Here is a 25,680-nt window from a genome sequence, read left to right as displayed (position 1 = left end):
AGTTCTTGAATCTCATTCAACCTTGACGAGTATGGCTAAATTTAGTTCAGTTTTAAAAGATTTGAATTGAATTTGATTTTTTAATAAAATTTAAAAGTTCTTAAAGATAATCTTCTATTGTCACCTATTAGAAATGTTCAATGTATATCTTTTGGGTTACTTTGTAATTTAGTTTACACAAGTTACATATTATATATATTATTATTATTATTATCTTAGAATGATAATCTAAATACATATTCTACAACAACCAAGTAATAAATAGAATCCTTTTTCAAACTATTTTTTATTCTAAATAAGATGGAAAATTATTTTGAAAATAGGAATAAAAATTGAGATATTCTGTTAAAGAGTTGAATGTTCAAACAACCAAGTCCCAACGTACGAAACTTACAAATACAGCAAAATTGGTTGTTTTATTTTAATGGTTAGTTGATTTTTCATGGAAAAATAATCCGAGAGAACAGTGAAAAGACCAGAAAAGTGCCACCAAACACCAGTACAGGCAAATGTGGGACCATCCTTTAACATCGTCTTCGCAGCTTCTTCAACTGATTGAAATACTCTACCAACAATAGTCTCTGATTTCTTCTTCAACTTTCTCTCGGTTATGGTTTTCTGAGACTGAACTTAAACAAGAAGAAGGGGGAAGAAGGAAGAAGGAGATGAAGATGGGAATTGCAGTGGCAGGTGTTGATGTGTTGAGTGAAAAAGCAGCGATGATGAGAGAGTCTCTGCAGAAGAGTCAAACCATCGCGGACAACGTCGTCACCATTCTAGGCTCCTTCGACCACCGTCTCTCGGCACTTGAAACTGCCATGCGTCCAACTCAGGTACCCTTTTTCATGTTCTCCATTAAATGGGGGAGATTTTGGGAACGGTTTGCTTTGTTTGACTTCAAAATGGGGTTTTGGGAAATGGTTTTTGGTTGGGCAGACTTTTCTTTGACATGAGTGCAATGGGGGTTCGTTTTGGGGGGTTCTTTATTTTTCAAAATGGGATCTGGAGGGTGGTTGAAAGTTGGATCTTTTCATCTGGGTTTGCAGATTAGAACTCATTCCATTAGGAAGGCTCATGAGAATATTGATAGGACTTTGAAGGCTGCGGAGGTTATATTGGCTCACTTTGATCAATATCGTCAGGTTGGTTTTCTGGTGCTATTTGATTCAACCTCTGTGATCTGTTTTTCGTAATGTAGTCTTTTTTAATTAAGTTACTCTGTTGAATTGATGAATTGGAATCACAAAATGAAATTCTCTGTCATCTAGCTGAAGGCATGCTTGTATGTTGCCTGTGTTGCTTCGGTCAATTGTAAGGTCTGACCTTTGCTCATTTGGTCAACTTAACTGATTTTTGCATTATGAAGTTATTGTAAATGTTGTTTTTATTGACTTGAAAAAAAACTTATGATTGAGTGCCCAGAAAACAGAGTTGGCAGACTGGAAAATAAAGAAAGGAGTTCACATGACTTCTGTCCATGTTACAAAACATTTATTATGGGGTAACTGCTTGTGTAAGAACTCCAATTTAGACGTGCTTTAGTACACACAAAAATTTATCCCTAGTTGCCTGTTTTTTTAGCAGATGTAGATTTGATTGAGGAACTAGGGTATAAGTTAACTTTAAACTAGATTTGTGAGACAAACTTTGGAATCAAAGGATCTTCTCTTAAGTAGAGTAACATAGAGCGTACACATTGCAATTTTATCAAGAGACAGGAGGAATATGACTTGGATTATATGTGTAAAATAATAAGTTCTACGTAAATAAAAATAAAATACATAAAAGTTGTTGTTATATCAACTGAAAAGTTCAATTGGATGAAGACATGTCAGAGATGCCAAGAGGACGCAAGACATATGTCACCACAACTTCAACAATGATAATGTCCGCAATAGGGGACATATATGGAATCACAGATTTGAGAAATTCCTGCATGCGATTGTTGCAATAGTGGCTATTTAACTTCACTGCACCTTGCTATATATATTGTGCTGCTTAATGTTGGGCTTTAAATGGACAATAGGAGAAAAGGTGCGAGTAATATAAATGAGAATGTCAAGATAGATGTATGGCCACACAAGGAAGCACATGATACAAGATGTGTGTACTCTGAAAATTTGGTCTTTAACTGAGCTGAATGACTTCATGTGATCTATGTAGCTGACCTTATCTAATAGAATAAGACTTTTATTGTTGTAGTTGTTGCTTTCTTTTCTCCTCCAAGTCATGTCTTCATTTCCTATCTTTATTTATAGTTGTGAAGGGCTACACTATACTTTATTTTAAGCTGAACCTTAATACTTTAGCAAGCTTGGAAGAGGATGGGTAGAACAAATTTCACATCCTCAAACTTAAAACTTTATTTACAGGATGCAACTTCTGGACTTTTCTCCTCCTGTTTTTTAGAAGATGTGTGGTATGCTATTTACATTTTTTTATGGTCACATTGATCTATTGTACAGGCTGAGGCAAAAATACTTAAAGGGCCACATGAAGACTTGGAAAACTATCTTCAAGCAATTGAAAACTTGAGAAGCAATATTCAGTTTTTTGGCAGTAAGAAGGGTTTTAAGAGCACTGATGGCATTGTTGTTCATGCTAATAATTTGTTAGCTAAGGCTATTTCAAAGCTAGAAGATGAGTTTAGGCAGTTATTATTATCTTACAGGTATTTATGTTTGTGCTTAACGTTCATCTTTTGCCAGGTTTGGTGTAAAAATTATTTGCCTACATGTACTTAATAATCATTGATGGTTTTGGCAGACTGTCAAGAGAATGATGTTTCATTAGATAAACCAATCTTTAATTATAAACAAGAACACTTACCTGTTTAATAGTTGCTTCCTCCAACTATTTGCTGCTAATATAAAAAATTACTAGATGTTTCTCATTTTTTTTTGCTTTGTTTGCATACGACGTTGAATAAAACCGAACTTTGACGAGTCCGATGCATTTTGAAGTGTGTTGATGCTGTAGGTGGTTGGTAATTGTTAGTTACATGATGGTTTCCTTGATGGTTTTTATTATTAAAATATCATCAAATTATTTAATAGTATGATTTTTCTCATAGACGGCCATTTTTTCCTTGAGTCATCTGTGGCAATTTGCTTATGAAGTTTGATTATTTAATAAATGTGTGATTCTTTTCTTCACCTGCTTGGAGAAAATTTTACTTATATTTGTGTTATTATAGCAAACCTGTGGAACCTGAGCGTCTCTTTGACTGCCTTCCAAACTCAATGCGACCTTCATCAGGATCACCTCACCATGAGGGTGATCCCAGTGGCAAGATACCTTCTAATCACCATTCTGAGTCTCACAACAATAATGCCGATGCTGTTGTATATACCCCTCCCGCTCTTATACCACCAAGATTTTTGCCACTGCTACACGATTTAGCTCAGCAAATGGTTGAAGCTGGTCACCAACAACAGTTACTCAAAATATACAGGTAGTGATCTCTGTTTACTTGTTTATGACTTACAGAAGGAAAAGTTGGAATTGCCTTGTTATAGAGCTCTATATTTGAAAAGTTGTAATGAGCATGAAAGCTAAAATTTCACCATTTAAAATTAAAAGTATAGGGTGGAAACTATTTAGCGAATGTCTTATGAATTAGGGAAGTGTCTTGGCCTCGTAGAGAATTCAATTGTTCATAGGCCTACCAGTGTTTTAGATTTTGGGAGAGTTGTCTTGTAGATGTTAATGGGGGAGCCATTGGTTTGAGCCACACAGTTGATTACCCTATTCTTTAGTATGCACTGATGTTGGCCAGATGCAATTTGTTTAGTAACATTTTATATGTCTCCATCTTCTTCCTTCTGTAACTCTCTTTTCAATCCTTACTTTTACTCTCGAGAACTTGAATTTTTGCTATAGCATTGAACCGGTACTATCTGTACCTTGATACAAAATTCAGCCACATTAGAGGACAATAAAGGGAAAGAAAATGTGAAACAAGATTAAATCCAGAACATTTGAGAATTGTAGAAGGTTAAATATCCTTACTCTGTGGTCTTCTTAGGTTTCTAGCTTGTAACTTGATGGATCAATAATTAGAGCTTGTTATTCAAGAATTCTCTATATCTTTATCATTTTCAGCATTCTGTTGTCATTGTTCTGGTGAGTTTACTGGCAATCATTACTAATAATCTCTGGGATTCTCTGTTTTTAAAACTTAACCTTGGTTGGTTTGTTTTACCCATCATTTGACTGTCAGGGGTTCTAAAGTAAATTTTTTAGGCATGTTTTTTTTTTCTTTTCTTTTCTAGTGGTGCTGGTATGTCTCGGACACATGGGCTGTCCTTTATTTCTAGCTCTAGTTTTGTAGGATTCTTTTTAGGAAGAAGGATATGGAAGTTATCTCAACATAAAACTGAACTTTTATCTAAGAAAAGCCCTGTGCATGGGTATCCCAACATGTATTTGCATATGCTACTATGCTTATATCTTAGGAAATGCTTGATAACATGAGGGCCTCAATCTGTTAGTAATAGATTACGGCTATTAATTTGAGGTTGTTTGTTATTGGATTGATCCATTATCCGTTTATTAATCTATGTGGGGCACTGTGGGTGAGGTCTTCTTGACACTGTCACTGATCCCTGGAAAAAATGACGACTTATCTTATGCTTGGATTCTAGAATCTTGTACAGACTAGAAATTACAGTCACGTGGCAGTAAGGACATCATTCCTAGGTCCTGAGCAGGTTGTTAGATTGCTACCTCTAACCTGTTCTAACCCAGTCTAATTCATGCTGGGAGCACGGGAGGCTTGAAAATAAATTGAACTGCGAAACATAATTTATAATTTTGTGGGCTTTATGGCGTTGGCTAAGCAGCATGATTTTTACACCTCTACGTGTAGTTCATAAATGTACTTATCATACTCAATTCCAACACTGATTAATATTGCTACTACAACTTAGTTATGGTTGTCATCATTATTATTATGTAGGGATGCCCGTTCTAATGTGTTGGAAGAGAGCCTTCAAAAACTTGGAGTTGAAAAACTCAACAAAGATGATGTTCAAAAGCTGCAATGGGAGATCTTGGAAGCTAAAATTGGAAACTGGATTCATTTCATGCGTATAGCAGTAAGATGATAGTAGGATTGATGGTATTTTTCTTCTCTTCATTATTTTTTTAGGTTCTTTCAAAAATGTAATTATACATGAACAGGTGAAATTGTTGTTTGCTGGTGAGAGGAAAGTTTGTGATCAGATATTTGAAGGCTTTGATTCACTCAGTGAACAGTGCTTTGCTGAGGTGACGAAAAACAGTGTTTCTATGCTACTCAGTTTTGGAGAAGCAATTGCCAAAAGCAAGAGATCCCCAGAAAAGTTATTTGTACTTCTGGACATGTATGAAATAATGCAAGAGCTTCATTCTGAGGTATGACTTTTGGCATGCAAAATCATGAATCTTGTTACTATCTCTTTGGCGTATTGGTTTCATAAAACTTATGAGATCAACTTTGTAATGATTTATTTTATATTCACTGCTTTTAGCATGAACGAGAAAAAAACTGTAGTAAATATAAAAAAAGTCTCAGACAGCTGCTCCAGCTCATGTCTAGAATCTGATTTATGTCAATTAAAGTATTTTAATTCTCTCCTTAGTGTGGGTCCATGTTAGTGTCATCTGCCACAGTTTTTTATTTTCAACCTCTAACTGATAAAAGATTAGGTTAATCGCTACCGTAGATATGATACATTTCAGCATTTATCATGCAGAGTCGGTTTGGGCATTGTTTTGTACATAAAATTAGTATTAGGTATATTGTAGGGGTGTTATAATCTTGTGATAAACTATTTTACCTGACAAATTTGCAGATTGAAACTCTTTTTAAAGGCGAAGCTTGCTTTGGAATAAGAGAAGCTGCAACTAGTTTGACAAAACGTCTTGCACAAACAGCCCAAGAAACCTTCGGAGATTTTGAAGAGGCAGTTGAGAAAGATGCTACCAAGACTGCTGTAACAGATGGAACTGTCCATCCTCTGACAAGCTATGTTATTAACTATGTGAAGTTTTTATTTGAGTAAGTTCGTCAATGTCAATTTTTTAAAACCTTATCTATTTATTTTTGTATATATTAAGGCTTTATAATTTAAGAAATTTAAAGTGATATATCCAAACATGACATTTAAAATGAAAGAAATTTAAATCAAAACAATTAAAAGAATTTAAGCATTTCAGAGAACTTAGCAATCTCATGCTTCTATTTCAACTTTTTATATTTAAGAGAAATTATTTCTTAAAATTCAGTTTTCCTGTCGTATTTAAGAAGGTGATGCTTAAGCTTGTCCTGTGCTCCAATGTGTGGGATTTTGTGTACATTTCTTCAGGATCTTCACATATTTGATCTGATCAGAGTTCTTTAAACGTTGCAGCTACCAATCCACCTTGAAGCAACTTTTTCAGGAATTTGAAGGGGGTAATGATTCTTCACAGCTAGCATCTGTAACAGTGCGAATAATGCAAGCTTTGCAAACTAATTTAGATGGGAAATCAAAGCAGTATAAAGACCTTGGATTGACACATCTTTTTCTCATGAACAATATTCATTACATTGTCAGATCGGTTCGAAGGCATGTCTTCTACATGATCTGGTTATTAATTTCACTGAATCATATTTGTATCATATTCTGATGGTTCAAAGTTGTTTTTTCTCCTGATCCTCTTCTATTTTAGATCTGAAGCCAAGGATTTACTGGGAGATGATTGGGTACAACGACACAGGAGGATTGTGCAGCAGCACGCTAATCAATACAAGAGAAATGCCTGGGCAAAGGTGTTGTTCTAGTGCCTTGCTGACTGTTAAATGCATCGTGGCTTTCTTAGTGCATGTTTGGTTAAGTGTTGATAAAACTGATTTTGAAGTGACTTGATTTGTGTTTGAATGCTTTTATTATAAAGGCAAATTAGTAATAAAATTCAGTGTAATGTCCGAGAACTATGGTATTTCTTCTTTTTCAATCAATTTTCTATGCAAGTAATGTCTTCTTCGTACTGTAGAATTATTTGCAATCATTTGGCTAAAGCCTCGTATGCCATCTACTTGATTTGTGATTATTTCTGCAGGCACTGTGCCTTCCCTAAATTACAATTCTTTTCCTTGGCAGATTCTTCAGTGCCTTTCTATTCAGGGCCTTACCTCCTCAGGTGGTGGAAGTGGTACTGCTGGTGGTGATGGTGCAACTGGAAGCAGCAGCGGTGCTTCAAGAGCAATTGTTAAAGACCGGTAGCTTTTCGGTTGCTTATTGTGGACCTTCTTTTGGGAGAGTAATTTCTTTACTACTTTTGACATGTCTATGTATAATACTGTGGTCAGGTTTAAGGCATTCAATATTATGTTTGAGGAACTTCATCAGAAGCAATCTCAATGGACAGTTCCGGACACTGAGTTGCGAGAGTCTCTCAGGCTTGCAGTTGCTGAAGTCTTGTTGCCTGCCTATAGATCCTTTGTCAAACGATTTGGGTTTGTTCTCCTTCAGATTCACTTCAAACGTTATTCTGTCATTTCTATTTATGTAGGGAATTAGTATTCATGGAGGTCAAAGTTGGCTTTGTCCCCTTGAGACAAAAATGCATGAATAATGATATCAAATCCTATTGAAAGAAAAAAAATATTATAATAATTTGAGATTAAAGGTATTTTTCCTATCCTTAAAACATGGGGTAAATTGTTCTTTATTCTCTTCTATGTTTTGTGCAAATCAACTTGGTTTTCCAGTGTCAACAGTTCCAGTGTTTTGTATTGTAATCTTTGTGCACTGAAAGTGTTTAGGATGTAACTTTTTGGTAGGTCAACTGAAATTTATCCTGAATATATCTCAGTTGTTATATGTGAATCCTCCAGTTTTCCCTCAACTTCCTCACAGTTTTATCCAGTTACTGATAACTATTTAACCATTCATCTTTGATATCTTTGCATTTGATGGCTTATGGCTTTTGTAAGAGCATTCATTTTGCAATTATGCATGATTGGGAACATTTTGTACTACAGGCCACTAGTGGAGAGTGGAAAGAATCCTCAGAAGTACATCAAATACACTGCAGAAGATTTAGACCGCATGCTGGGTGAATTTTTTGAAGGAAAAAACATGAGTGAAACTAAACGATAAAATAATTGCTAATAAGGTAGATGTTGTTTAATTTATCATGATGGTATTTACTATTATATGCATTGTTTTTCTCACTTGTTATAACTCAGCAGGTTGCATTTGTTGGCCGAAAAGGAATTTGCCATTTTCGTGTTTTGGATATTGCAACGAGTGTGATAAGATGGTGATTTTTCTGCTTCCGTACATTCTCTGTATAGGTTCATTTGATTTGTTCCATGAGGTGTTAGTCTTCAAAGCAAATATGTTTGATTATAGAATCTTGGTTTACTTGAGCATTGATTTGTATCTTTTGGGTGTACAAGTGAATGGAAATTTTTGCAGTTTTCATTTTGGGACTTCTTGTGATACTCTTCCATCAATTTTGAAAGATGATTTTGTACTTCTTGTTACTTACATTATATGAATGAACTTTTGGCAGTCTTCATTTTTAAACGTTTCACTTTTAGTTTTTGTCGTTTAAATACGTTAAAACATGCCACATTTGCAAAAAATGAAAGACAACTATAAATTATGTTAATTGTCAGAGTAACTAAAATTAAAGAAAATTGTAAGGGTTACAAATTAAAGAAGCAACACGACTTGAAAAGAACTTACAATCAAATTATTGCGGCCAGAATTTATAATTTTAATTTAAAGTAAATATAAAATAAAAAATTTAAATGACAAGAGCAATCATCCAGCAATATAATTTATCACTTAATTATAATTTTTTGTTGACCCAAACACTTTATGTATTAATCCAAGTTTTAGGACTTTTTTAATAACTCATCTCACCCATATCACCAATCAAAATTACATGAAAAAAATTAAAATTTATGCATTTTTTTAACATGTGACGAAGCTATAGCTTGACTACAGAAAGACCTGTTTTTTTCTTTTATTATTAAAAATATTATAATTAAATTTATAATAAAGTTTTTAAAGTAAAAAAAAAAACTCATTCTTCTTCCTTTTAACCATAAAACCTAATAGGTTTGATATTAGGGAAAATAAACTCCACCTATAAAAGAAATTTTATATTATTAATAAAATTATATCGTATTAACTCATTCTTCTTCCTATATCGTATTAATAAAATTTTATATTATTAATAAAATTATATTCTTCTTCCTTTTAACTCATTCTTCTTCCTTTTAATCTAGTTTGACCGGTTTAAACTATATCGTATAATAATAATAATATTATTAATAATAATAGAAAGAGTTTTTTAGTTTTATATTCCTGCATAATTGATGATAACTAAGGATTCTAAGTAAAGTCGATCCAAAAAAAAAAAACTAGTTAAGTGGATATATTATTATTCATGTTTCTTTTTGTTATTTAATATTTTTGTTACGTAAATGGATGAATTTTTATCTATATTGATGAATTAATTAATTTGTATCATTATATTATTAGTTTTAATAATGCAATTAGACTTGATTTAAGACGTATATAAGGAGTGTGAGAGGGAAGCATGGCCACGTTGATGGCTACAGTGCCACGAATGGTATATAGCGCGCATCAGCGCTTCGTCAACAATCGGGTTTCCCTTCCGAGAAATTTTGCAATGGCTACTGACTCTGCTGGTAATATCATACAATAACCATCCTTGAATGCTTTGTAAGCTATCGATTCATTTCGCTTTGTTTTCTTGAATTTGAAGGCAGGGAGAGGGCTTTCAAAGAGACTTTCGATTACGATGCAACCAAGTACGCCGATGGCTTAATGCCTCACATTCTGCATCTGTACTGTAACCTTTTTCACTGCTTCCATCTCTGCTCTATCTGTTTTCCCAGCCAGCCTTCTCTTCGTATTCATTCATTTTAATTTGAAGCCGTGTTTTCATTTCAGATATGGATCATGCGCAACGCGTCACGACTTTGACATCTATGCTGCTAATGCCTCCTTCGAAGATCCGCTTATGTGTGCTCGCGGGTGAGCATGCGTGTTTTGTTATTATTTTTTTCGTTTTTACCTCAGATACTCACTACACGCTGAATTTTAATTCACACTTACTGCAGGGTGAAACAGATCAAATCAGCATTCTATTCTCTTCCCAAGGTTTTCATTTCTTCCTTTTTTCTTATATTGCTTTGGATGTTCTAAATAGAGTCCTCGTCTTTCCGAATGAATAATTGCCTCAAAATATTTGTGTGTTACAGAACATCAGGCTAAATTTCTCGCTAAGTACTTATCGGAAAAGATAGATGAATTAAAATCAACTTATGCATTTTATTTTTTGTAGAAGCTCTGTCATTTAATTTTTCTGAAAGCTAGGAGGATAAGTTGATTTTCACTTATAAGCAAAAATTTAGTTCTCGTGATAGTTGTCAAAAGATATACAAACTTCTGTTCAAGATATAACAGTTTCTGTATAGTTGGTTGTATGAATGTGCCACTTACCAGTAATAAATTAGACTCCATTCAAGCTTCTATTTGATACATTTTGTACTGACTGAAAGGATGATACAAAGAGAGTATTATGTGTAAATTAAATTGTTGAACAATGAAATACTTCCTGCTTGCAATTTGTTGTGACCCTGTTATCTCTCTGTTGACATTGTATCACCAAGATATGAGTAATATTGATAAGCCTTGGGCTTTTATCATGTTATTGTCTTCAAGCACGTGATAAAAGTAATTTAACAGTAGGAAATGTCTTTCCTTTTTGTTCCTTAGAGTGGAAGAAGTTTTTTTTTTTTTAATATTAGAAGCAATTAGCTATTCCTATAATGACTTGTTTAATGGTAATATTTGATCAAATTTATCTTGTTTCAGGTATTTCTCTTTTCTTTTTCTGTTTAATGTTGAGCTAATTTCCAAATTCTTTTTGTCTGCATATACCCCAGTTATTTAAGGAGTCAAAGATTGTGGAATACAGTGTCAAAGAATATATGGTCTCACCAGGAAATGGAGAGGTTAGTAAATCTGGTGTCATTTAATTTATGTAGTGTATGTTGTACTTCAATTTATTGTTTTGTTTAAAAGTTCAAGTGCGTTCTTGATTTCTTACTGGATGATCCAAAATGATGGATGTTGCTTACAGATATTAATTGACAATAAACAATACTATAACTTCTTGGGGAGGAATATAAACATGGTATCGCTAATCAAATTGTATCTCGAAGAGGGTAAAATCGTTCGCCATGAGGACTGGTATGTATTAATCTACTGAGCACACTTTTCCTTAAAAAAAAACTCAATATGACATTTAAGGATTATACAGGACTCCTTACTTTTAATTTAATAGTACCAGAAATATTTGCAACTTATCCTATAGTGTCTAAGTCATATTTTTGTCACTGAATAGAACATATGGAGTGAATGTTGAATAGAACATTCACTAGTAATTTAATCTTGCGCATCTATTTAGTTAGTCATAACAAAACATTCATGCCATGCTACCACTATGTGCTCGTATGTGTATACTTGCATCTGCAATTCTGCATGTGCATGAAGAGAGGGAGCATGTTTTTTCATACAAACTGATAAATGGTGGTTTCAAGTAACTGTAGAAATGATTATATTTTAGTGCTTGTCCCAAAGATATAAACCAATCGTGGTCCCTGACGAAGTAAACATTTTTAGGTCAGGTTATTCTTCAATATCTTTTTGGGTTAAGGTTCTTAATAGTATACTTCGATATTTAACATGAAGACGATGAGTTTAGAGCTGAGTAATTGAGTGCAGTTAAAATTTAGAAGAGAATTAGTTCCTCTGACTTAGAAGGCATGATTAAAAATGTCTGATAGGGCTGAACACAGAAAAATTTACAGAAGACTAAAATTCTTTATCACTTTCTTTTTATAACCAGGGGCTATACTGAAGACTGAAATTAGTTTGATTTAAAAATCAAATCGACTCAAAACCTAACGCACTTCATTTGAACATATTTTTTATTATTTGATTGAAATTATTAAATTTCGCAAGGATTCTCATTTAACGGATCCTTACGTAAAATTGTAACTTTTAATAAATTTTTAAATAATAAATAGAAAGCAAGAGTATATTGATAGCAAACTCTAATGGTTATTATATATGCATACTTTTACAGTTTAATTTTATAATTATAAGGATGGAAAAGTAATTTAATCCTCTCTTATCCTTGTGAATCAAACAAAATAAATTATTGTCTTTTCTTAACTCCATTAAAATCCATATTTTCCTTAATTTTTCCGTCAAAGATAATGTATAATTGAAATTTCTTCCTTCCTTTCCTTTCTTCTCTCCTCTACTAAATTTTTTTCTTTTCCCTCCCGATAATCAAATATGATGTCTAATAAAAAAAATATTTCTCAATTTTTTTGCATTAATTATTTTTACTAGCATAATATGTTTTTTTGAATGAAAAAAATTAATGAATAAAAAAAAATGAGAATTGAAACCAAGTCCATGCACAAAAGATATATAGCAAATTTCTTTTCAAAAAGAACCTAAACAACTGTAAATATAGAAACTTTATATTTATTATGAAAAAAAATCAAGAGCAATCTTAGATGACATATATAATATCATAAAATTTATAATGAATTTTATTTTCTAATCCTATGGAAACTAACTTATTTTTAGAATGATTTTCCTTCCTAGAAGTAATAGAGTACTTAAACTCCGTTATTTTACATATATTCAAACATTTTTTTTATTTTTTTTTAAGAGACCAAAGAACAATTGGGTAAAGTCTTACGTAACTATAAAATCACTTTCTAGCCAAACATATCTAAACAAGTCTCAAAATGCCCAATAGAAAGAATAACTCTCGTAATTTTAACATATAAAGAATTATACACGAAAAAATGTAGAGAAACTACCAATGCTAACACAAGTTGCAAGACTAAGACTTCCACAAGTTACACTCTTAATATTTGACTTAATCCAACCAATACCAAGAACTGTAAAAGGACTACTTGTATACGAGAAGAATTTCATCTTAATCCAACCAATGTCCAAGAATTGTAAAAGGACTACTTGTATACGAGAAGAACTTCTCCTCAGTGGTTATATCAAAATATTTTTTAATTAAAAAATTATGCATAACATTTTTCATATATTTCATAAAAGAATTTTCCATCAATTTTATATATCCTCAACTAGAGTGCACGACAATTTACAATGAAACATTTTGGTGAAATTTATTATAATTTATCATTCTCCAAATCATTCAAATAATAAAAATTACAATAATTACTTAGATAAGTTTCAATAAAGTATTCTACAATTTAATAAAAATAATTAAATGAGTCATAAAAAATCACTGCAAATTCACATAAATATCTCGCAGTTAGGACCAAATATATTTTGACATTTAAAGAAAAGATAATAAATGGACTAGTTTTTATCCTAGAAAACATATGCACCTTAAATTCAGCCCTCTATATATACCTATCAACTAGAAGTCCATTAAATAGAAATTTACATAAAACACGTGTTTTTGAGGGAGAAATAAAAGCATATTAGATTAGTCTCTCCTAACCCTTTGGAGCAGTAGCAAAATAGAAAAAAAAATCTACCTAGTATCTGTAATTACTTTATATTTTTAGTCAATATACAACCATTGTTGTAATTTAATAACATAATTCCTCTCATATGATGGGAAAAGATGATTAGCAACAAGTCTTCGAGATAAGTTGTATAATCACAGTTTTCTCTCCTCGCATTAATTAATAAATTAATTAAGAAAAAAATAATTACGGAGAAGAGTGAGATGAGAGTGTCACTAATCATAGTACTTATGTAAATAGTTTACCATAGTCAAAAAGAGTTTTATGTACAGGGAAGGTAGGATTTATTAGTTAAATTAATGTTTAAGGTTTTTTCAAGTTTGAAAACTTAGCCCGTATTTTATATTTTAGTTTATCTATTATTTACTTTTTCCATATATTATCTATACGTCTATAACTATATATAAAGAGATACACCTTTTTTTGTTTTTTTTTTCAATTTTTCTCTCATAATTACTATTTTTTAAATTTTATAATAAAAAAATATTTTTCAATTTTATTATTTTAGTAACTATTTTTTTGAATTCAAATAATTATTCATTATGAAGTAATTATTTATTCTTTTATCAACCACTCTTTTAAATTTAAACAATTGCTCATAATAAAAATATTATTTACACAATATTATTTATAATATTTTTTATTTCAATGACTAAAATTTATTTTATTTATAGTTATATTTATAACTATATATATCTTTAATTATTACTTTTAAAATTTAAATAATTTATAGTTATTTAAAAATGCACACGCATTGTAAATACCTTTGCTATACAGGGAAAAAAGCATTTCAACTAAGTAAGCTTTTACATAGTCGTGATCAATTGAAATTCGGTGTTTAGACACTTGAGCCAGAGCAAATTGGTTATTAGAACTTGCAAAGGACGGGCAAATTTGCAAAAGGGCTTTGCTTGTTTTTCAGGAGTGCAAGATATTTTTGTATCTATTATTTGGTTCATTTTAACTTCCTGGCTTCACAAATGCACCCAGTTTCCTGTGATGGAAATTATTTGAATAAACTATAAATTATACATCATTTTGGGCAGTAGAAACTTGTCAATATATTGTTTTTTCTATACCTACGAAAACTAACTGAAGGCTCGGGTAAATATATATTTCTATGTTCCAAAAACAAAAATGTAAATATATTTCTTCAATGTTTTAGTGTAAGCAATAATAACTAAACCTATGTGACTAAATTTTATGTTTACACACCCAATAGGTGGGACAGAAAACCAATTACGAATAGAGAAACGGCGAAGGTGCCATTTCTAGGTCGAATAGCAGAAATGACTCGCAGAGGGTCAATGCTTGCAACACATGTGCTTATGAGGTTTGGGAAGGACCCAAGTGTGTGAATAACAAAAATCCTTGCAAAATACTATAAACTTTATCATATGGGCCTGTATATGCGACTTCATGTTCGTACCTCACGATATTTGTAAAGCATATATATGTATTATCATGTTTATTTGTTGTGGCCCGTATTCGCAATTACTGCACCCCTAATGTATTATTTTGCTGATAAAAGAATGTTTATTTCTTGTGGCTATGATGAATACTAGAATATATTTTGATGAAACATAATTTGTCGAAGTGGTGACATCGATCCAAGATAAATATCTATTTATCTCCTATTTGTATTAATAACTCGAATAAGCATATTAATGTATGTGCAGTGTGTTTTTCTGTTAGGGGTAAAATATTTTTATCATATGACGTGGTACTGTACTTTTAGGTAAAATATACTTAATGCTCCATATTACACATTTTCTTGAACTTATTATACTTATACATGCTAAAACTGAAATGTTAAATTACATGTAGCTTGGTACATTTAGCATGATGAGAAATAAGAAATAAATATGATGAAAGAGAAAGGAAAATGGACTTCTTGTTACATGCTGTGTTTTCCCAAAGCCCTTACCTGAAGCCCAAAATAAGGAAGGACCTCAAAAACTTTGTAAGCAGTGTTTCTTGCAATCTTTTAACTTTTCTGTAGTCATCCTCGTTAACTTGAACGGCAACCTCCCTTTTTGACTGGTCATCTTAGCCTTTAGAACAAAGGTCATTCCTACACAACATTCCTCCCACTAATGACCTTATGGATCCATCTTTGTTTGTCCCCAGCTAGTTGAAGGATCCAAGGTCACTGCACAGATGATGCTGTGAATGTGTCTGAGAGAAATGTCCACAATTATACACTGATTATTGGGAGTTCAAGATCCGAGAAATCCCTTACTTTCATGCAAACATTCACTTGTAATAATAGAAAGAAGAGAGAACTAAAAAGAGGGTGGCCTTCTAAGCATAAAGGGAACACAGCCATTCAAACTTTATTGTTTTCCCTCTTTCTTTCCTAAAGACTGCAAAAGCTCAAGGTGTGGAAACTTTGTCTCCATGCCAATCTCATATGCCACTATCTCTACCTTGCCTCAATAGTATAAAAAGTTTTTTAATTTAGATCCTACTAAGTCAGAAATCTCACTTTACGAGAGAACTCAAACAAATTTACATGGCTTCTAGAGAACAGTTTAATTCTACCAAAAACTTCTGATAATATTGGATTATACTCTGAAAACAGAAAATTCAATAAAAGATATTTGGTATATGTTCAATATTCATGAAATGGCTGCAACAGACTGATAATAATATAAATATGAAATATTCACTGATTTTCTCGTTCTAACTATATTTTCTTTAATGAATAATACTTAAATTGAAAACTTTACTTAAAATGTTTAAATCCAATTTCATTCGCAACTAGTAATGTTGGTGTCCACTGGTCGCTTCTATCCATTGTCAATTATTTGAACTCTTGGTACATATATTATCATTTTATTTAACTTTATTTTATCGTCATAAACTTCCAACCTATGATCATTGCACAACGCATCCCAACGGCCAAAAGGTTCTTTAGATACCAAGATATTGCACCAGTCGTTTTGGATACTTTAAATCTTACAAATATGATCTATAAATCATTACAAGGGAAGAAAAAGTAAAGATAAAGAGAATTTGAAAAGCATGACCCCACTAATTGTATTCTTTTTAGGGGTCATTAATGCTTTAAAGCATTCAAAATGTTCATACTTTTCAAAGGCAGTGCAACTTTTGTTCTTTGCTTTGAATATTGCAGTTCTTTGTCACCCCAAACAACCCATAACACCCCAAACTTTTGTTAAAAAATCATTACTGATAAGATTTTAAAAATAAATATCATAAAATTTAATAAATTTATTATAAAGATAATTTATGGTTGAACCACGTTATAATTTCTTTTACACATAACCTATATTCTCTTGAAGATATTAATTTTTTTTCGAAACATAATAGATGTTTGGAAAACAAAGTCCTAAACAAAAAAATAAAGCTAATGCGGTTTAACATAAGTGATTGAGGATTATAAACTCTTTTCTTTTTCGTAGGTGTGGGGTTTTAATATCTAAACACTTTCACTTGAGTATGGACTCAAATCTTAGGACATCATTTTTCCTACTTAGACAATACCTTTTAAGAAGATTCTCGAATGTTTAAGGATTAGTTAAATAGCTGCAGCAGGATGAAATTAGGTTTTCTACACTAATTATATGGATGAATTTTTTGTTACAAAAGTTTCTACATGCCATTTCACACTTTGCCTTATAGTATGCAGGAGTTATTTTGTTCTATCAATTTATCATTCAACAAAAGAATAAAAAATGATAAAAAAATTTAGAGTGAAATTGTGTTAAAGATTCATGTAGAGTAGAAATAAAATAAAATTTTAGTATATAAGTGAATATAAATCACACCTTATAAGTTAGTTTTATAAGATAGATTAAGTTAAACTTAAAATTTACCTATATTATTGTAGTCTCAAAGTCATCTTTAATATATAAGAAATATAAATGAATATAAGTCATAATTTATAAATCAATTTTGTAAGATTGAATTAGTTTTAAAATTTACAGTAACAAAATCATATATATGAAATACATCTTAAAAAGATTTATCATTTAGTAAGCCTATATTAAATCATTATTATTACTTAGTCTATTATTTAAAATGTATATGTTTTCATGTAAAAAAATATATATTATAGATTTCTCATATGAACTAAAGTAAATACAAACTTTATTTTATATATTTTATAAAATTAAGTTAAGTTTAAAGTTTATACTAATATATATTAAAATAATTTGACTCCTTCTTCACTAACTTCACAAATCATAAAAAAATTTGTACAACCTATATGAACTAATTGCATCCCTTGTATTAGCCAATAATTAAGACTTAACTGAGTAATTATAATTAAGATTTAACTGAGTAATTATAAACAGAACCAATTAGCATCCTATTCGTTTTCCATTCCAAAAATTTCTCAGTTGAAGCACGTTCTTGATTATTTGTATAATATTTTATGAAATATCAGCAGCAGCAGTCTATTATGGACTGTTTCTTCATAAAATAACACCTTATACACATTCTCAATTTTCTCTTGTTTGATCCTATAAAGATTTAGTCTACAAAAGTCTCTTTTTCCTGTCAGATTGTGTATAATTATTCATGGGGATTGGTTCAATCCTCTGTCCCTCTTCAACAAAGCAACCTAAATTAATATATATTATTGATAGAAGAACAAATTACTCTCACAAGTAGAAAATCTCGAAAGACTTTATTTAATATTTAAATTTATTAGTACTCCTACCCAACATCAAGTCAGATATGGACAGATTAAGAAGTATGAACATGATTTATTGGTATTAAAAAACAATAATCATAATTAACCACTACTTTTTGACAAAAAGGAACTTGTGTTATATCACACCCCATCTTGTTCTAATGGGTACGGTGCTCAAGAACTTGGTTTGCCTCCCTTTACTTTTACATAAAGTAATACATAGTAAGATAGTGGATAACATGCGTATCAATGTTGAAAATGGTATATTAGACTTCAACTCAACAAAATAATAATAAAAAAATATTTGTAGTGGATAGAGTTTTCATTCTGTTCAAATTTTAATTAATATTTAGTTATGAGAGTTTGTAAGTACAAATCCCTATATGCATGGATATATAAGTTTGAGGGTAGTGTTTGTTTTTTTCTACTACTTGAATTTCACAAATTAATACTCTAACATTACCTTTAAAGACTATTCCTATTGCCGACCTCGTAGCCAACAATTGCCTTTTTCCTCAGCAGAAAATTCTCATAACAGATTCTTTTGAATATTTTCAGCTGGAAAATATAACACCAACAATAAAACCCTTTTTACTTATGTTATTTTGAATTTTTTTTATGTTTGATAAAAGCCTAACATTAGACTTAAATTTACATCGAACCCTTGATGTAAATTTATGCTAGTTTCTTAGGAGGATCGAAATAAAAAGTTATCCAATAAAAAAAATTACAATAAAATAAATACTTTCTTAATTTTACAGTTTTGTATGTTTTTATTAAACAAAGGATTTTGATTAAGTTAAAGAAAAAAGAGTTAAAAGAAAAATCAAACTTAAGACAAATATTAGACCATTCCATAATAAGATTGAATTGTACAAATTCAAGAACATTGAAAAACAAAAGTTCATCATTCACTTAATGTAACATCCCAAATTCTCACATTAACGTAACATTCCAAATTTTCACATTAATGTAACATCCCAAATTTTCACACTTGATAATTAACATTACATTTACAGTAACATCCCGTAATCTCACCATTTAAAATTTCCTAGTTGATATAAGTCTATACATGTAAAAAAGGTTCTAATTATAGTTCTTCTACTCCTCCCTTTCCTTGGCACTGTGTGAGGCGACATTCCTTCATATGCTCCTGTATAACGAATTATACGATCATCGCACATACCCAAACACAAAAACACAAACAAGTAGGGTGAGCTAACATGCAACCAATCATTTATAAAACATGCATGCAAACCTCATATAATAATTATGTCAGACATACTCATACCATCATACAACAATCACAACATACATATTCATCTATTACTTTGATACACATGATAAAATGACATCACAAGACTTGTTACTTTATACCTCGACTCGTCCGGACTAGAATGATTACCAAGCTATGGCGGGTCTTGCACTCGTGGTGGCTTTATGAAACTTGGGCACTACCGCCTTATAAAACTTGGGCATTACCGCCTGGCACTACTGCCTTATGAAACTTGGGCACTACCGCCTTATGAAACTTGGGCACTACCGCCTTATGAACTTGGGTACTACCGCCTTAAGAAACTTGGGCACTACCGTCCGGCCACAGTCATGAGGTTAATCCGTCATCACTCACCTTGGATCATATGGAAGCACCCAAGACTAGGACCTCTTGCTACTCCTCACCACATGGTTCAATCCTCTCTACATGAGAAGAAAGACCATTGGAGTTTCAGGATGTCCCCCAAAACTGAGCTACCATGCAATCATTCTATACACCCCCAAATCACCACCATGTATCCTCTCCTTGAGGATCATGGAATTACGTATATGAACCATACTATCACTTTGAAACTTAACCCAAGACATGAATAACCAGATACTATCATATTATCACAGTGAATCCAACATATCTCATGCATTTACATACTTCGCACATAAATCACATCATTATAGTTCACAACCATGTTCAGATGCATAATTCAAATGCAATAAAATCCAATCATTTTAGAAATTATACAAACTGAATATATCACAAAATAAATTAACAGTACATAATCTGTTCAATAGGATTTAAGTTAAAAAATTGTCGAGTAGACTTCCAGGAAAGAGAGGTGCGTCACAATGGACAACTTAAGTACCAAGTCTTTCCTTAGCCAAAGTGTTTCTCAACTAGTTTTTAACAAATTTCTTATTTACAGATTCAAAACAACAACATATAATATTAACACCGAATTTCAATATAAATAGACATACAGTAAGCATTAACAGTATTCACACAGAATTTCAAGATATGAATAGTAATAAAACAATACTAAATCATAATATAAAAGCATAGAAATACTAAATCATAGTATAAAAGCATAGAAAGGTTAGCTCCCCTACCTCTTCTCCAGAATTATTTTCCTACTAGAAGCTGTTCTCCGAAAACTCTTCAGAACCTCTACTCTTCTTTCAACTAAAAATTTCTCCCTAACTCTTTCTTCTCTATTTCTCAAGCTCTCACTTGATTCCTCTTTTCTTGGTGTAGAATACTCTTCCTTCTCATGACTATTTATAGGTAAAAAAATTTACTATTCATTAATTTTTTTAATATTATTTTAATATTATTTTAATACTATTTTATTATATTAATTTCTTAATCACTACTTTACTTAATGGATTCATAATGGATTCCTTAATAATGTCTTCAAATCTGATCTTAATTTCTTCCATGCTAAGAAATTCTTATCTTTTTTTTTTTACTATTCACTATTCACTTTTTACTATTCAATTTTCTTAAAAAATTTTCTAAATAAGTTATCAAAATTTGAACCTCTCCTTCTAAATTACTATAATTTTATATCCAAAATTTTCATTTTTCTATCCATTAAAATTATTATTACTAATAAAATGCTAAAATTTACTATTATAAATATTTTTCATGAGTCTTACAAATGAAACTACCAAAATTTCTTATTAATTTTTCCACATTTTATAAACTTATTATATTTTCCATTCACAAAGAAATTTATTACTACTAGTAATGAAATTATTACTATAAAGGTAAATATTTTTCATGGGTCTTACACTTAACTTCTAACCTGTACATTCTAACTTATACAACTCAATCTTATCCTGAGTGTCTCAACTTCTGTCCTAAATTTGATTTCACTAATCAATAACTCTTCTCCAACTTAATAAAAAATCATTCACTTGATGCAAAAGAATAAACTGAAACACTGTTCAAAAAATCCTTTCATGTAGTTTTTTATTGGTAAAAAGATGAATTGGATGAGAATCAATGTTTGATTTTGATAAACATAGAATATAAGAAAAAAGATATTCATGTAAAATCATGACTGAGTTCTAAAAAAAAACAGTCATGATCATAAACAAAAATAAAAACTTTAATAAAAAAACATAAATGACGAAACCCATAAGACAAAAATACTTTCCATGAGATACTCATTACTAAAGACAAGGAGTTGTTCAAAGTATCACCAAACCACTACCATTTAGTCACTAGAGATGGATACTCTAAGTTGAAAGAACATTTTGACATTTTTTTGCAGTGAGAATGAGTGAATGGAATTATAAGAAATTTATGTGAATGTAATTATAAGAAATTTATGTTAAATCGCTTATGAGTTGGTGTAAATTTACATTAGTTACACTCTGAATGCGTGTAAATTTTGAAATTTACTTATGTTGAGACTGCATAAAACTATTGGAAATTTAAATGTAAAATTTTACATTAAATAAAAATAACAAATTTGAATACTATGTAAAAAATATGATAAATTTATTATTTTAAAATTTTTAGTTACGTAATATTATGTTTAATTGATGCTTTATCTATTTAGCAAATGTTATTTAAGAGACACATCCAAATTAAATATAAAAAAATAAATAATATTATTTTATATGATGTTTATGGTTCAATTTACATATTTGTTTATTAAAATCATGAGTGTGTTGAGGATAGTTTCCATTATACGGTAGATCGTAAAGAAAAGTGACACAATCTTTTGGAAAAGGAGCCGTAGGTTTCTTGTAAGTAAGGGAAGGCACATATTAATTGAGGGAAAATTTTCTGTTAAAAGAAAGGTGAATTTAATTTTTGTCTTCTTTGCATCTTTTAGTGCATTAAGAATATCTTTAAAACCCTTTCACACTTCGCTACCAATATATACTTTGGGTCACTTCAGTTTGGTTTTCTAACTTTTCTTTTCATACTTTATTTTTAATGAAAAGAAAGAAGAAAAAAATTATTTATTTTTATGCTTACGTAGTTGTAGCTTAAAGGGTAGGGTTTAATGTTGAAAAATGTTGAAAAAAGGGTTAAGTTTTATTCTGCCTGGCAAGTTGAAAACATTAGGTTTAATTACACATATCAATTTTTAACCATCTAATTTCTATAATTTTTCTATCTAAGCTTTATCTTTTTTTAAAATTTCATAAATGTTATCGATTATTAAATTTGGGTTTAATTAAGTTTTAAATACATAATAAATATTAGTATTTTTAATTTATTATATGTCAACTTTTTATTGTGTATTCTAAATTTTTATAATTTATAATTGAATATTTATAATTTTTATGTTTTTATTAATTGAATGGTGTGATTGTTATCTTGTACATTGTCTTGTTTATTTTATTTATTAAAAAAAATGTGAGATTTTCTTATTATTAATATAAAAATTATTTTAAGTTAATATAAGGTAACATGTGACTTTTAGTTTTCATAAAAAATGTTACACTTGATGATATAAAATCTTGTTATTCAACATGTTTTGAATGAAAGTGATATTAAAAGTCACTTTCTAATTCTAATATCATGTTATATTAATTATAAAATATCGTTTTTTTTACGTAGAGATAATAAATAAACAAGATTACAAGTAAGGTAACAATCTCATCGTTTAAAAAAAATGAGAAAAAATCAATTAAAAATATAAAAAGTTTAAATACTCAATTTTAAAAAAAATCAATTAAAAATAACTAAATTGATTATACAATTAAAATTTAATTAAGTCCTAAATTTATTAAAAATCGGTGAGATGTTAGGAAAAGAAACTAAAACAGGGTCAAAGAGATATCATTAAAAAAAATAATGAGAACCTTGATTCTTGGATTGATATTTCCAGTTAAAGAGTTTTTTGAAAAAAAAAGTTGTAACAATATACGAAAAAAGTTATAGAGATGGAATAATTGATTATTGTGAAGTAGAAAAGCTATGTCATCTTTAAACAAGTGCCATATTTGATAGTTAAAATCTGTTCCCTCCATTTCTGAGTTTTTAGTCTGAGAATTCAAAGGAACATTGGAATTTGTATGTACTCATTAATTCCATCTATGGCATAATTCCGCAACTTCATTTCCTTTGCACAATGCTTTACGCTATCAATTATTCTTTCTTTTTAAATTAAGGAGTATTGATTCCTTCATACTTTTTATTTAATAAGTAGAAAAATGAAGTATGAAATATTCAAAATTTTAATTATATTGTTAGAATTGTAAGTGTAAGTCTAAGTTTTACATTAGATATAAATAAAAAAGTAGAATAATATATAAAGGTAGATAAAAAGTATTGTCAATACTTACGTGGTTAGACTCAGATTTTATTTGTATTGTATTTTTCAGTAAACCTCCGTAGATCCAATATATATATATATATATATATATATATATATATATATATATATATATATATATATATATATATATTATAAATATTTATTCAAAAAACATGTTCATACTTAGTTTATTATATTATATATTAGTTGTTATGACTTTACCACTTTTACGCTAAAGAGAATATGAAAAAGAGGTTCCCAACATCATTGAAATGTCATTTAACTTTCAACAATTATATGCATTTTGCATAACTCCAATGCATCCAATGCATGCAACAAAAATATCCGTTTGCCCCCACTTCACTACAAATTCTCCTCTAAATAATTAAATAGAATGCAAAAGTTATTGTAAAATCTCTATGCTTATGTAAAGATAATATATAATATTTCTTATGGATCACATACTACATTAAAAACTCTAGACGAGTCTTTTTAAGGAGACTGTTAACACTAATAAAATATAAGTCCAATTTATATAAAGAATTTTAACCCAAAATTTAAGTTATATTGCTCAAATTCTTTTTTATTTAATGTGAGACATAAAGTTATATTTAAAATTTTTAAATAAGTATTTTTGAGATTTATTTTGGTAGAATAAGAAATGAATCAACTTGTCTGTGTCTTTGATTTGCACCTTTTCCATCTGTCTTTCTTAAAGTAAAATTGTATAACTAGATTTTTTTAACTAAAACTTAGTGTTTTTTTTCCTCTCTTTTTTTCCTGTTGATAAAAAATATTGTATCTACGTTGAACCTAATATTACTTCATTAATTACTAAGATTTGTTTATTTCTTTTTAGTAGAATAAGGATTTTATATTATTAAAAAATTTTACACATTGTATTAAAAATATATATTATTGATTCAATTTATTGTTTGTAAATATTGAATCATAAAACAGTATATATTTACTAGTTTAATGACTTATGTAAATAATGAATAGTTTTTACATATTGATGATAGTTTCCATTGCATATGAATTTAGAGTTAGCTTTAAGATGCGACACATTAAAGACGTTTTTTAAAAGAAAAGAAAGTTTACACAATCTTTTGGAAAGGAAGCCGTAGGTTTCTTGTAAGTTGAGGAAGGCACATAATATTTAGATTAATTCACTAATTTTATTTTTATTATAATTGTAAAGAAAAGGTGCATTTAATTCTTGTCCCCTTCTTTGCTTCTTTTGGAGCATTAAGGATAAACTTATGTCTGTCTTTAAAAGCCCCAATTCGACACTTTGCTAAAAATTCTTATTTCAGTTTTTTTCTTTTTTTAACTTTTCTTTTTCTCACTTTCTTTTTAGGAAACTCATAATAAAAAATTATTTATTTTTATGATAATTTATAAAAAGATTGAGTAATAGTGATATGTAAAAACCAGTTTTAAAGGGTATGCTTTATTTTACGAATCTAACACCAGCAGCTGGCAATATATGGGCAAAAGACTCTAACTTTTAAATATTGAGTGCTTTTTGGTATTTAAAGGCTATTTTGTATGAAGGCAACCCTTTTTTCTGGGAGCAATTATACAAAACACATTTCGGAAAAAGAAAATATATTGTTAATAAATAAATTGTGTTTAATAAGTCATTTCAAGTAAATTATAAGTTATTTCATTAATTAAATTATAATTTTGTTTGATTGAAATAGATGTGTTTTATAGTCAAGTTAATCACTTTTTTAAGCTAGAATGCATTTAAATTTATAATTTAATGTTTTTTTTTTCTCACTTGTACCTAAAAATAAAATATTGATATTCTTCTTTAATCAAGAAATACATCGTGTTTATGTTAATTAATC

General features: G+C 29.9%; 2 protein-coding genes across 3 annotated transcripts; both read left to right on the top strand.

Moving 5' to 3' along the window:
• The first annotated feature begins 429 nt into the window (after window positions 1–429).
• On the top strand, window positions 430–8,546 carry LOC108343333 (exocyst complex component EXO70A1). 2 transcript variants are annotated; one of them, XM_017581550.2, is made up of 13 exons: window positions 430–833; window positions 1,047–1,142; window positions 2,466–2,671; window positions 3,197–3,454; window positions 4,961–5,099; window positions 5,185–5,397; window positions 5,838–6,043; window positions 6,396–6,593; window positions 6,697–6,796; window positions 7,128–7,246; window positions 7,337–7,483; window positions 8,012–8,145; window positions 8,222–8,546. In XM_017581550.2, the coding sequence occupies exons 1-12, from the start codon at window positions 666–668 to the stop codon at window positions 8,127–8,129; spliced, it is 1,968 nt and encodes a 655-aa protein (XP_017437039.1). In that variant the 5' UTR covers window positions 430–665; the 3' UTR covers window positions 8,130–8,145; window positions 8,222–8,546. The 2 variants fall into 2 exon arrangements, with proteins under 2 accessions (XP_017437039.1, XP_017437040.1); XM_017581551.2 differs by having other exon boundaries at window positions 8,219–8,546.
• A 1,019-nt stretch (window positions 8,547–9,565) lies between these two features.
• LOC108342543 (uncharacterized) lies at window positions 9,566–15,212 on the top strand. The gene is made up of 7 exons (XM_052875545.1): window positions 9,566–9,697; window positions 9,775–9,856; window positions 9,963–10,046; window positions 10,133–10,172; window positions 10,961–11,029; window positions 11,158–11,267; window positions 14,832–15,212. Exons 1-7 carry the CDS (start codon window positions 9,586–9,588, stop codon window positions 14,965–14,967), a joined length of 633 nt encoding a protein of 210 aa, XP_052731505.1. The 5' UTR covers window positions 9,566–9,585; the 3' UTR covers window positions 14,968–15,212.
• The last annotated feature ends 10,468 nt before the right edge of the window (window positions 15,213–25,680 follow it).

Source organism: Vigna angularis, chromosome 3 (genome assembly GCF_016808095.1).
Source record: "Vigna angularis cultivar LongXiaoDou No.4 chromosome 3, ASM1680809v1, whole genome shotgun sequence".
In the NCBI taxonomy this organism is placed as follows: Eukaryota; Viridiplantae; Streptophyta; class Magnoliopsida; order Fabales; family Fabaceae; genus Vigna; species Vigna angularis.
The sequence above is the reverse complement of the archived record's forward strand: the minus strand, read 5'-3'. Positions and strand labels throughout refer to the sequence as shown.

What these genes read in the sequence shown, in the direction of transcription:
- LOC108343333 (XM_017581550.2), top strand. Translation starts at nt 666, where the DNA reads ATGAAGATGGGAATTGCAGTGGCAGGTGTTGATGTGTTGAGTGAAAAA. An exon ending in CAGTTATTATTATCTTACAG is followed by an intron (nt 2,672 to 3,196) that starts GTATTTATGTTT and finishes GTGTTATTATAG; the next exon opens with CAAACCTGTGGAACCTGAGC. An exon ending in TCCTTTGTCAAACGATTTGG is followed by an intron (nt 7,484 to 8,011) that starts GTTTGTTCTCCT and finishes TTTGTACTACAG; the next exon opens with GCCACTAGTGGAGAGTGGAA.
- LOC108342543 (XM_052875545.1), top strand. Translation starts at nt 9,586, where the DNA reads ATGGCCACGTTGATGGCTACAGTGCCACGAATGGTATATAGCGCGCAT. An exon ending in AATGGCTACTGACTCTGCTG is followed by an intron (nt 9,698 to 9,774) that starts GTAATATCATAC and finishes TTGAATTTGAAG; the next exon opens with GCAGGGAGAGGGCTTTCAAA. An exon ending in ATGCCTCACATTCTGCATCT is followed by an intron (nt 9,857 to 9,962) that starts GTACTGTAACCT and finishes TTTTCATTTCAG; the next exon opens with ATATGGATCATGCGCAACGC.